The 14,064-nt window shown below is 38.4% G+C and overlaps 1 protein-coding gene across 1 annotated transcript; it reads right to left on the bottom strand.

Annotated features, from left to right (window-relative positions):
• Nucleotides 1-1,426: 1,426 nt before the first annotated feature.
• Nucleotides 1,427-13,730, bottom strand: LOC104467530 (DNA replication licensing factor MCM6-like; the record flags this gene model as incomplete). Its single annotated transcript, XM_010081332.1, is given in 17 exon segments — nt 1,427-1,714; nt 2,334-2,473; nt 3,500-3,667; nt 3,940-4,075; nt 5,196-5,357; nt 6,242-6,370; nt 7,426-7,581; nt 8,181-8,288; nt 8,430-8,571; nt 9,559-9,700; nt 10,076-10,226; nt 11,106-11,251; nt 11,338-11,503; nt 12,203-12,237; nt 12,240-12,442; nt 12,936-13,046; nt 13,584-13,730. Coding segments are annotated over 17 exon segments (2,356 nt in total), but the record flags the coding sequence as incomplete, so codon positions are not given.
• Between the last annotated feature and the right edge of the window lie 334 nt (nt 13,731-14,064).

Genomic DNA, 14,064 nt, shown 5'->3' with positions numbered 1-14,064 from the left:
CTATTCTGTTTTTTTTCCCCCCGGAGGTTGGAATAACAAGTATGAACAGGAACTTCACAGCACCACCTGCTGCTTATTTTTCAGTAGAGCAGTGTCAACTCAGAAAAAGAACACCCCTCCTATAGAACTGGGCAAGGAGAAGCAGAAAAACTACTTACTTTCTCCATGTGAAAAATACCTACTATCAAACAAAGATTAGGGGGGAGAGAAGGGGGAAACACAAAATGAAGTAGAAACATGTCCTTATTTTGAAAGTAAATTATAAACAGTGTAGAATAAAACGAAACTGTTGTTGTAGGGGGTGGCAATTTTTAATTAAATCTAGCATTTGCTAGATGCAGTTTATGAAATAAATTAGTGGAGAGAAGTTCCTGCAGCCAGAGATAGTGCCCAGTGATAGGGCAGAGTTGGTGACAAATATTTATGATTCTGTCCATTCCATCAATGTAACTGTTATCTTTAATTATATGCTTTGTTAGACGGAGGTATATCTTCCCAAAGCTGGGAGAGACTAACAGGAAAAAGACAACTGTCTTACAAACAAGCTCCATTACTGGACCTGCTTCAGAAACAGTTATTTCACACTATTTATACTTTAAATATATAGCTTTGCTATCTTTCATGGTATTACAAATGTTTCTTAGGTGCTGGTATCAGATAAAAAACCCAAAAAAATCCAAATATTCAGGTATTTTAAATTCTTAATAGATTATTTAATAATCCCACAGCATATAGCAAATAATTGAGAGTAACATAAATTTAAGTAAAATTTTCTTATAGAAAAAAATCTACAAACAAGTTTACAAACATACTTTAAAAAATCCCTCACAAATTATGGCAATTTTCAATTCACTTACAAGTCAAACCATTCATCAAGATGGGGGTTTCTGACCTCCTGACTTAAAGCCTTGCTTTGGGCTTGACTATTTTCAATTTTCTATTTTACATATGCAACAGGAGCATACACATCTTTAGTCCATCTAAAAAGAAAGAGAAGCAACCAGAGTTTCTCATTATCTGTTACTGGAAGTTAAAAAAACTTCTTTAAAAACAGCATCTGTCATCCAGGAAATTTAATCTTTCTTAAGACATTAAACATTTAGATCACTATTTTTTCAGCCTCAAAGCATAGGCATAGAAAATAGCTATCCCACATATGAAATGACAACAAATCCACCCCCAGACATTTAATGACCTTTTATTTATGTTAATAAGAAAAAAGTAAAAACCTATAGCATAAAAAGTCTACTAAACACAACAGAAGAACAACGCAAAATTCTTCTGATTTAAAACATAAGTATCTGCATAGCTTGATGCCGAAGAGAGCTACTGAATGATTCTCCTCTGCATCTGGATGATGGCAGTAAAATCCAGAATTAATAACGAAACTAATATATGTGTGTCATTTCTTTAAAAACTTTCCAGGTATACTCAGTGTAAATGAGCAATCACATATTACTAACCGCACATTGGCGAATTCCACATTAAAGCATTCATAGGAAGTTAAGATGTTAGCTATACAGCAAGCCTTGCAAGGATGCAGAAAAGAATGCATTTTCCAACATGTAACTAGTCAGTTCTACAATCCAGTTCTCAGCCCTTAGTCGTCCAGCAGATAGTTTGGGTTGACAACCAGGTATGGATCTTCATCAAAAGTCTCCTCTTCTCTGGATCCTTTCAGTCCTGACTGGGACAGTTCTATCAGAATGTGGTCCTGCAACAGACAAAAATTAGTTTTCAAACACGAACAGCAAGGATTGCTTGTACTTCTTGAAAGGCATCTTCTTTTTACACTGGTAGCACCTCATATTGATGAATTATTTAACCCTTTTAATTGTGAAATCCCTCTTTAACAGGTTTCTAATCTTAACAATTACCTTTAGCGGAAATCTCTTATACGTAGTATGCTTTCTGGGAATACTTCAATCTAGTGGGTTTGTACCTTTAAAAATGAGAAGTGTTTTATATTTTCATACTTTTTTGTTCTAAACTGCCCTAGTGCCCCCATGACTTAAAGCTATCCATTGAAAAGTGTTTTTTGTATTTCTGTATCCTCATGTATAACTAATACCATAGAACTACAGGAAGATACTACTTACACTTCTACAGGGACATAATATGGTGCTCTGAACTGTTACTCATACACACCTCTAATTTATTTCAGTCTTTTCTCTATTTTTGAACAAATATTAAACAAAGAAGGCATTTCTACTGCACCAGTCAATAACACAGAATCACAAAACACATTTCCCAAATTAGGAATATATTCCATTACACACTGCACTTATATAAGTTAAAACTTTTTTTCACTATACACACATCTCTATACATACATAATGTGTAAGTCGGTGAATTACTCTCTCTATGATCTTCTTTTTATTTATTAGTTCTTCTTCAGATTCTATTTCAGATTCAATTTCCTTTAGATACCAATTAATAAGTTCACTCTTCTTTAATGCTGAATCATCTTCTTCTGCAAATAAAACAAAAAGCATCAACATACCGCAGTCTAATTACAGTACCATTCCACATAACTTGCACAAACACAGCAGTGGTAAAATACCATTCAAAACATAAGAGAAAAAGATTTCTATGTTAACATTTACAATGCCAAAGAGAGAAACATGCAATAGCCCATCAGACTTCCTTCCACTTCTTAAATCAGCATGTCTTGAACAGGAGGCTGTTTTTGCACGGTTTAATTGGAGATATTCAGACTGAGAAGTGAAGCTTTCAGTTCCATGCATCCATGTGGCTCACAAATTAAATGAGCAGCCTAGCAGACACATCAGCCTTCAGCTTCCAGAAGCATTCATAAGTACTTGTACACCTTTCCTCCAAGCAAGGGCAAAAGAAAATCACTGTCACACAAAGCCAAAGAAGTCATCCTTCTACATGTACTCAAGATGTTGTACAGATATTGTAGTCTCCACAACCCTCCAAAAACTTCATCACATTGGTACATGCTATCAGACAACCGCTACACTTCAACACAGGCGTAGCCTCACTGCAACTGAAATATTTCATCTCCCCAAGAAAGCATGCAGCCGTTTGGCACATCCTGGTTAAGTATACACTTTACCCTGTGGTTGCTGCCATACATTAAAGCGCTTGCTACAATGTTTTCATTGCTGCTGACTATTCTAGCTAGAGAAGCAAGTTTGTGAACCCCTGCAGAGGTTACTCGGTTAATACGTCTGAAGTATTCCAGGGTGCTAAGCATTAGATTTTACTCACACAGTAATTTTTACCAAATTACACTTCAAAATGCACAAGAAGCGGCAACTGTTGTGCAAGGATGTGTGATCACAACCTTCTCTCCAAACCGTTTTAACACCAGACATACTCAAGCCCTTTTTCTCTAAAGTTGCTGAAAGATTACAGCTTTCTTTACAGCTAAAAAATTCCATTGCGAGGTGAATTCATTTCAGTAAAGAGCCAGGACACACATGGTGACATAAATCAGGGTCTGCTGTCTTTCTAATACACAGATTCTTACCTTCCTCTGCTTTCCTGAGGTGCAGCACCAGGAGATTAGAAATTCGTCGATACTCGGCAAAGCCCAGTCTAAGGGAAGCTTTGGGTGCAGCATCCTTGTTCATGTCCTCAGAATGGCCACTGATCCCATTCACAAGACCATTGACCCCAGCTGGAGCTTCTGCTTCACCTGTTTGGACACATGCCCAGGTTTAAACCTGCAACATCTGTTTAACTGTCTAGTTCTCTGAGCTGCTGAGAAGTGTTGCATCGACCAACCAGGTGAGCGGACCCATGAGGAGGCCAAAGAAGTAAAAGAGTCAAAAATGGGAATCAAGATTCCTAAACCTTATTACATGATAAATAGGTGAGACACTGAAGAGAAGCATACACTCAAACACGGTAAGCCGTAAAGTCTGGAAGCACTTTCCCCTTTGAGAAAATTTTCTACAAGTAATTTACCATTGACTCCATCTTGGTGCTCTTGATCCTCCATTTGCTCTTCATCTTCTTGGTCTAAATTGATGTCAGGAGTCTCAACTCTAATGATGGACTTATTTAAAAGCCTGAAAGCTTCCTTCACATGTTTTGGGTGAACCTGGGGAAGATTTTAAAAAAACATGTATTAAATAGGCATGGTGACTCCTACTGTTCAGAGCTTTTTTTCCCCCAATAGCTCCAGAAACTCAACCCTGACATGAAGGGTCTTTTTACCCATCTCACCTCATTAATCCTAAGCAGTAAAGACTCTGCAAGTTAAATTATATCCCACTACAAGTACTCTGAGTTCACACAAGGTTATGGAGGAAATAAGCAGCCTAATGAATCCTTCAGGCTTTAGCGGTCATGTGAAGTTGATTAAATTTTTACTTAACCCAAGAACATTTTGAAGAAAGATCAGTGGATTAAGAAACATGAAAGAAATGGGTCTGAACAGAAACAATATAAAAAAAAGTAATTATTGAGACCTCTGGAATTGAAATTCAAAAAATGGAAAAATCATCTCTAGCTGAGTCATAAGTTAAAAGCTATCTATTTCTTTATAAGCTGGATTTAATTAAAAAGAACCCAATGGGTGTCCATCTTACACAACCAGTGAGCAAGTTTCTATCACTGCATGTGTCACACAGCCCCTAATCAACATTTCAAAAAGCCTGCTGAGTTTTAAAGGAGGGACTAGATTGATAACAGTCATACTACAGTTAATATCCATAACACAATGTACATTTCAACATTGGTTGATGTGAGGTGGAGCTCAGATCACAAATGCAGGTACTCTTAGGGAAATTCAGATACTGTGACAAACTTTGGCTTCTTAGATTGCAGATGGAAGAGAGCTGTGAGAGATTACAAACTATGCAAGATTAAAAGAAACATTGCCAACAGCCCTGGCTGATACTAATAGATTATTGTTCTTCCTATTTGTTGTGATTTGAGAGGTAACAGGCTGAGAGTGCTGATACTACTGTAACAGAAAAACACACATGCTCTCAGTGTGGACCAGCTGATTGCAGTTTTGCAAAACATACCTCAAAAACAGTATTTCTGGTATACAAATTCAGACCGAGTATGACCACATCACACATAAAAACATGATCCACCTCTCCTCCTCACCCACAGGATTTAAATATGTACAATATCATAGTTAAATAGCAAAGCCAAAACTCCCACAACATTTATATAAACATTTATATAAATTTTCATCAAAAACCTGATACCTCATCACAGCAGTGCATACGGGCCATAGCTTCAGATAGCCGAATCATGCTTTCCAGCTGTCGCACTGTGATTCTCCAGGATGACTTTGTCACTCCAGAGCCATCACGCTGCCGTAGTCGTTTATACTGCTCCACTATAAAGTCCTCAGACTCCTTAGATATCTTGGTGACACAAGACAGTATGACAGTGTGCCATGTTAAAATATTCAAGTTTGTGCTTCTTGAATTAGACTGACAGTTTCCAGACTTTTCTGTACTAGCTACTGCTTTGCTCTGAAATATTCTATGCTATGCACATGCTATGCCTAAATATAATGAAAATCCTATTATGTTAAAATTATATTGGAATAATGATTATCGTAACAATGATATTACAATAAGTACATTGATGCATTAATTATTTTACAGCAGATTTTTGATAAATTCTGTTTTTCTGTTCCACCAACTTGCTTCTGGGCATAATTCATGTCTGTCTCTACTAGACTGTCCTGTGTTTATTTACCTTTTTTCTGCATGCAAACACAAACATACACTAGACATACTGACTACAGATTTGTGCATATGCTTTTTAACCTGTCTATCTGCACACACACAGATCCAACTGGAAAACTCCCCACCACATGGAAACAAAATGGGAATTTTCAAAACTCTGTAAGGAAGGGTGTCCTCTCCTTCCATTTGAGAAGAACTACATCAGAAGAACTTCTGAATAATCTAACACACAGACCATCCAAGCTGCTATTTGCATAGACCACAAAGACTGTACTTAGAGCAGTTTCCAATGTTCTGTATTTTGACACAAAAAAACCCCCAAATATATATTGAGGAACAATACCCTTTTAATATAAAGACAAACTGATTAATCAATAAGTCAAAAAAAAAGAGTATATGGCTCCAAAATATGCAATGTTTCTAGATAATTGAGTTTATGGCTCCTTTCTTGAGAACACGAAGTGTCTGCATTTGCTGGAAAAAAGCATGATACAGAGCGACTATTCCTTTGGACCTCCTCATACAGAACAACTTATACAAGAAAGTAGAATTACCTTTGGTTTAAACTGTCTTGCAAACAGCAGATACCTTCTGATATCGTCTAATGAATAGACACGATCAACAGATTCTTCTACCCTGGCATGCAGATCCACTATGCGTCTGGCAATGGCGTAATCTGTAACCTGGGATATTATTGCTTTGTCAGGTGACTTTCACAACATCAGCCAAATATTAAAACAACAGTTATATTCTTCTTTCCCTTCCCTCACTTGCACTCCTTATGGCAGAACTAGACTTTCCAGAAGCCAGACTCTCTGCCAAAAGATCCAGGAGAATGCGCTGGAGGTTTTTAATACAAAGAAATACAGCAGAGAAGGGACAAAAGGCAGTTTTAGGATTTATAACCTCTTGGAACTCTCCTGGGTTACAAGTTAGCCATAGAACAGGCAGAAAGCAGCATTTTGCAGCGTGGGAACTGCTTGATTCATTTTCAGCCTACTCTGTCTCTTTCATCAGTCCCTTCTCAATTAGATAATCGCTCTGAGCACAACAGTGGAAAAAATAGCACTGAACCAACATTAATCTGTATCTCCTGTGTTCCCAAGGCAAACAACACACTGACAGGTGGTAGCAGTCTTAGCCTTAGCGACTAGCGATTTGTAAAAATGACTAATAGCATTAAGTTTACAGGTCAAATCACTACAAGATGAAAAGCCAGTATCCTTGTATTCAGCAAAGTGTGTTCAAATTTGTACTGACAGCTTTTAAGTACGCAAACAAAGAAGAAAAGCAGAAGCAAGACGCTCCCGTGAGATCAGCTTCACCTAAAATTTCAGAGGGCCACCAAGATGGTCATGACATGTGAGGAGAGGCTGAAAGAGTTGGGTCTGTTCAGCTTGAAAAGAAAGCAACTGCCTCATTGGCGAGTACAGATGTGATAGAGCCAGATGGTTCTCAGAAGTACAGATTTACAAGAGACAACCAACACAAACTGAACCATGAGAAATTCTGATTAGATATAAAAGCTATTATTATTTTTTAAATACATGAGAGTTGTCAAACATTGTAGTAAGGGCCCAGAGAGGCTATAGAATCTCCATCCTGTGAGATACACAAAACTCACCAGGTCAAGGTCTTGGCAACCTGTTCTAAATTATCTCCTTGGAGTGTGAGGTTAGACTAGAGACCTCCAGAGGTATTTTCTGATATAAATCATTCTATTATTCCTTAAAATTACCTCATTACATTCATCCACGAGGATGAAGAAGAGATCAAAGCGAGACATGATGGGAGCTGATAGGTTTATATTCTGTTTCAGCGACTTGGATCTGTCATAGCGCCCACCAACTGGGTTTGCTGCAGCCAAAATGGAAGTCCTGGCATTCAGGGTAGCCTGACAATGAACATGAAAAAAAAAAAAAAGAATTGTATCTGTGACCACCTGCTAAACCAACTCATCGAATTTGAATGGCTCAGCATAATATCTTTTAGATGGAGTTTCAACAGAGTTATTATAACAATTGCTCTTCAAAAGAGCCCAAACTCTTCTAATCAGCTGTTTCTCACCAGATCTCTGCCCCCAGACACAGTTTGATGAATCAACATTTTAACACTGCCACAACCTTGCCAACAGTACTGAAACAAGCCCTTAAAATTGCTTTTCACAACACACTGTTTTTAACAGTGCAAATATACAGTTTACTTCTACAAACACATATAAATCTATATCCTCTTTTGGGGTTACTTCAAGGTTAGGATTTTCTCTTTTTCTGTTTCTGGCCCACTGCTATCTCTTTTTTCCTTTTGGTAACATTTCTGATTCTTTCTGGGTATGTGGCCCAAAAATTTTGCAGGTAAGTCATCCCTCTCCTGCCACAGTGAGGCAGCTCCAGAGGTGGCACGAAAATCTCACAGATGATGCTAGATCAGTACACGCAAGAAAAGGTCAGGCAACTGTACAGACTACACAACCAGCAGAACAGCGCAAGCTACCTTTACTCCTGCTTTAGTAATGGATATAGTCTGCTGCTCCATGGCTTCATGAATGGCTACTTGATCCCGCACATCCATTTTGTCAAATTCATCAATGCAGCAAACCCCCTGCAGCAGAAGAATAAAAAATAATAAGTTACCCAAATTCCATCATTTTTGAAAAAAAGCATCATTAAGACAATTTGGGGTTCTTGGTCATAATCAAAACCATTCCAGGAATGCAGGAACCTTTCTAGTTCCTTGACTTACATTATCTGCCAGCATCAGTGCTCCAGCTTCAATAACAAATTCATGAGACTCTTCATCTTTTACAACAGCTGCTGTTAGACCAGCAGCACTGGAGGCTTTTCCGCTGGTGTATACAGCACGAGGACTGAACTCATCCACATGCCTATGGAGAGAAATAACAGTGAGGAATTGTGCTGCACAAACTTAAAAACCTGCAGACACAAGATAACTGTAATGCTGCTTTCAACCTCTCAAGCCAGGACTTGTTCCTTCCTTCAGGAAGCAATTAATATTTAGGTAGGCCCTCCCACCTCTAACAATGTTTGAGCAAGCCTTGGAAACTAATCCTTATCTAACTGCAGTCTGTCACAAGTCTGTTATTCGCCCGTGACTACACCAGCAGAAAAAATAATCCAGACCTCCTCCCACAAGTCTTCTGCTGACTTCACAGGATGACACAGCTCCTTACAGGTCAGGCAAATGTCAGCACAAGGGAACAAACAGTTTCAGAGCAGGAAGCAGCGAGACAGACCACAGGAGGCCTAAAGCAGCTTTTGTAGTGCCTCTCTATTTCTGAGTTGCAGTGTATGCTGCAAGGACCTCAGCTTCATAGAGTAGGATGCAAAAGTAAATGAGCAGCATGATAAAATAAAACCATATTAAATAGAATTTCAAATTTAAAGGCACTATACCATAAGATGTAGCATAAAACATAATTATTTCATAATTATTTTTCAGAGTTAATAGCTGTCTGTTTGTCCAAAGTGTTGCGACCTACCAATTTAGACTAAGATAAAAATAGAAAAAAAAAAATCATTATTTCATCTATCTCTGATTTTAAGATGTGCAGTAAATTTTGCATTTTTGATATTCAATGTCTTTTGAAAATATTTGAAAATTTGTACTTTCCTAACTACCTAAAGAACAAAAAAAAAAGTCATAATTCTTTCTTTGTTATTACCACAGGGGCTTGCAGAGTTTGCTTCAGCCCTATTCAAACATTTCAACCACATCCAAACAATTCCTGGAAAATATTCTTAAATATTTTACTTCTCTTTCCTCTCTTTAGCATAGAAAAGGCACAGTACACATATATAGCTCTAGTCACACTGGACAATATTTAAATATTAAGTTTTAATGAGATGTTTACTTTAGAAATTGACTCTTGGCTGTACTTGGATCACCAACAACACAAACGTTAATGTCCCCACGCAATGAAGTGCCTTCTGAAGTGGTCTTAGGAACTCCTCCAAAAAGCATCAGCAGGACCCCACGTTTCACTTCATCATTACCTGCCGCAGAAAAGACACCCAAATGAAAATCTAAAGAAAAGACCATGTGTATCTTACTTAGAAAAAGCTCCAGCCCACTTGAATTTTAGAGCATTTGGGAATCATGCAGAATTTACCTATTTGCTAAACATCCACTAAAACTGCATTTATGTGCTTGATACAGATATAGGCCACTGTCAGCTGTAGGATTTAGTAGTAGATCACCCAATAGCAAAGCCAATCATTCCAACTTAATGATTAAACACAAGTACTCAGGAAACAGAATCTCCTTTCCTAGCATAACCAGTGCTGGAGGGGAGAGTTTTGAGACATCAAGAAGCAGTAATATTTTCACAAGTGAAATCTTGCCCCTCTGAGGCCTCAACTGACTCTTACCATGGATAGTGGGGAAGAGGCTGGTGCACAAATTATGGTAAAGGTTCTTATCTTGGCTCATTTCAAACACCTTTTCCCACTCTTTCACAGACATTTGGTTTTTAATGCTTTCTGCAGTCTGTTCTTCATCTCGGAGCTCTTTTCCACCAAACTAAACAGGGAAAATTAAGAAAATTTAAAGTAATAATCCTGACAAATGTAGTCATGTGAGTACTACAGACAGGATGTTATACAAACTTTCTCTGTAAACTGAGTAGGAGGAACCCCTTCAAAAAAGATAACCTTAGGCTAAGGAAGCTCATGACCTCATATCTTTAAAAAAATAAATGCAGAGAATTTTTTAGGGGGCAAAATCAATGGAGTACAACTTCAGTTTGTGAGAAAAACCCAAAGAGATGCTTAAAAAAAGAGTACAAAACTCTACAACTTAACTTTGGTTAAAATTTGCCTTTGTAAGTACTCTTCATTAACTGGAATTTACAAGGCCTTCTATCAATCTGGAACAAGGCAGGAAACTTCTACACCCAGAAAATAACACTATTTTTATCCTAGGTGATGGTGAAGCTGCCAGCAGAATTATAGATGAAAAAATCATACCATGCTAAAACCCAGCCATTAGTCAGTATTACTTATTACATTGTAGTAACATCCCAAGATGTTACGTGATAAACCAGAGGGAACAAGAAGAATCACTGTTTTCTCTCTGACAAAATAAAGCAATAGGGTTTTCTGGAAGAAAAGGAAATGCTGGAGAAATGGATGAAAGCTGAATGGAGATAAGTGCACCATTTTGCTCTTTAGAATAAATGGATAAGATTGGCAAATAGTCACGTTTCTGAAAACTGCTATGAACAATAAAGACAAGAAAAAAAACCTTGCTATATAAATCCAATCAGAACATAAAGACAGTCAAATGCATAGTACCCATACATATTTAAAGCTTTACCCATCCCTGCTCCCTAATCTGAGGTAAAACCATAAAGAGCAAAAATCATCAATACCTTCAAAACTACTTTCTATCCAAACTCACCCGTGGATTTGTCGGTGCAACATAACAAGCTAGGAAGACTAGCTTGTATGACAGCTCTCTGACTCCAAGGGCACGAAGTCCTCGGATGCCTTCGGTTTCATAGCCTTCTGTCCCAGTCACCCTGGAACTGGTTTCCGCACGCACCCCTGCCATTAGAGTGGGAGTCAGAACAGCAGCTCCCAGAATGAGTGGGAAAGACATCTCATCAAGGTCATAAGCAGTAGAAACAGACCTGGTGTTGAGAGCTGGGACACATCAGGCACAACAATCAGTGATCCTGTGAAGTCACATTTGTCACCTGCCTGAGCAGACTCCACTGCTTCTGCACGCAAGATCACTTCCACGCTGCGAGGAATGCTACCGCGCGGCAGCTCAGCCTGCGTCTCCTGAATACGAACCTGGGGAAGGAGAAAATAGTGAGCACTTAGCGAACGTCACCAAAGTTGAAACTGCTTCAAAAGCTAAGCTGCTAATAAATACAGTAAGTGGTATTTGATTGCTGCCATCCATGCATGTCAATCATGATATTCCTCTTACAGTAAGACAAACAACAAAAAAACCCTTCACTAATCAGTACCGAAGGAGTCTTGGAGAAATTTAAGAGGATACAGAGGGGCCACCATGACAATTCTGAGGTCTAGGAAAAGCAACTTGAAGAGTCCAGTTAATATGACTGACACAAAATATTATTTCAGGATGTGATGTGCTGAGGATTTGGCAGAGGAAATCCATCTGGAAGAGCAAAATATTGCACATGCTACAGGCACCTCTTTTCATGCTCATATAGAACAACTACATATGAGGTACCTGCGACAGAAGACTGACAATGGCTTGAATACGTGGGTTTTCAGTGGCTTGCTTAGACAACAAACATCATGCAACAAAACCGCTTTGAAATTCATCATTTCCCACGCTTAAACATAAGCCTTCCACGGACAAAAACTAACTACTTCCAGAAACTCTGGTTCCTTTTCTTAAGGTCTTTTCTTGATGTCAACAGAACCAAAATTAACTGTCTTCAATGTGTAGCAGTACAAACACCTTTCAACTACCACAGGAACAACACTGTTGTCATCCCCTCAGCCTCACCACTGTACCTTCTGGAAGTCAACAAATCTTGATTTGTTTGGGTTCTCCTTCTATTGGCACAGACTGGGTTTCTGCAGATGTTTGGCTGCGTGTATTTGAATTGCTGTTCCACATCTTTAATCACTGTCTGGCAGTCAAGGCACAGGAAGGTTCCACTTACAAGCTCAGGATGAACTGGGTGGGTACGTACCACCTGTCCGCTGATACGCATCAGGGAGCCAATTTTTGCTGATGTCAGTTCTCTAATTCTGTTTAAAACAGAAATTGATAGGGATTAAATTCTTGAGTTGAACTGACATTTTTAGGCCCAGGATACCACCCAAGTACCAAGATGCAACATAGTTTCATTCAGTCTGTGACTAAAGAACAGTTGTAACAGACAAAAGAAAACAGTTACTAGAATATTGTCTCATTTTATGATTTTACATAAAATTTTAGATTAATTTCAGACATCAAACCAATGGAAAACTTACTTCACTGGTATTCAAAAGCAACATACTCTAATTGCTTTTTTTTAAATTAGAGAAGTGACATTTGTTCATGGAATATGATGAATGTAAGTATCTGAGTATGATTCACAAATAAAAAAACTGTTTCAGAAAATAGCCTGCACAAGATCAGGAAACTTCTTCGCAATTGCATTGGTGAACTGTACATTTCATGCTGCATAACCGAAACATTTTTGACACTTTCTTCCAGTAGTAAAAATGCTCAAGTTTCTGGAATCAACAATCATCTTACTTGTGTCTGGTAGGTAGATCTTGGAATGCAACGTAAAAGTCCTTGTTTGAAGGAACATTTCCATGGTCTCTGGCAAAAATCTTTACTGCTCGGCAGAGGTAAGGGTAAACCCTGAAACATAGAAAATAAGTTCAAATTTTATAGAAGCCATCAAAATGTCTTCTTTGCTTCAGGCTTGTATCATATATTCCCAGGTTTTGTTTTTTTAGGTTACATTATGTAAGAACACACAAAACCAAATCTAAATATGCTAAATATGAGACTACTGCATAATAATACCACTTGCTTTATTGTATGGACTTTTAAAAATCTCATTTTATAACACTTTTACAGTTACATTACTCAAAATAAGCCACTGGCTCAATAAAGTATTTTCAGAGCAAGAAGCTCTAGAGTTTAGTCTGTATTCCTGTACTGACCATCTACTTCTTTACTGGACTAAATGCAATTGCCTAGTTAACTCATGATTTCCAGAGAGGCAAAATGAGTAACTATGAATCCGTTTAGAAACAAGTTTTGACATAGCAAAAAAAATAATTCTTAAATGTGTTTTCAGGACACAGAAAGCAGATAAACTTCTCTCTAGTAAGGCACTACACGCCTGAGACTGCAGCATTGCTCAGCTCTCAGGTAATCTCTACACTTTACCTGTAAAATTCCTCCTGAATAGTGGTAGATAGCTGCTGATTGAACTGCTCCAAATCCGTAAAGCTTACGGTCAAAGTGTTTCGCTCTGGCCGAATCAGTTCTTCACCATCACGCAAGTATTTGACCTCCCCATCGCTGTTCTGGAACCTGAAAGTGATTCAGGAAAACATTTCACAGTCACATATCAGGCAGCAATCAAATAGTTCTGAATTCACAGAATCATATCACAGAATCACAGAATGGTTTGGGTTGGAAGGGACCTTAGAGATCATCGAGTTCCAACCCCCTGCCATGGGCAGGGACACCTCCCACTAGCCCAGGTTGCTCAAAGCCTCAAAAGATCGCACACGTTTAGGAGTGTGCAAGGGAATGACAGAATCCCACAGTTCCTCGGAAGTGACTTTTCCAATAAGATTTCTCTGTCCACCCCATGCTACATCGTTTCTACGAACACCCTTGCACAGACGCACAGGATCTGCAG

Source organism: Pterocles gutturalis, unplaced genomic scaffold (assembly GCF_000699245.1).
Source record: "Pterocles gutturalis isolate BGI_N339 unplaced genomic scaffold, ASM69924v1 scaffold19214, whole genome shotgun sequence".
Taxonomy (NCBI): domain Eukaryota; kingdom Metazoa; phylum Chordata; class Aves; order Pterocliformes; family Pteroclidae; genus Pterocles; species Pterocles gutturalis.
This window is presented reverse-complemented; position numbering and strand designations above follow the sequence as displayed.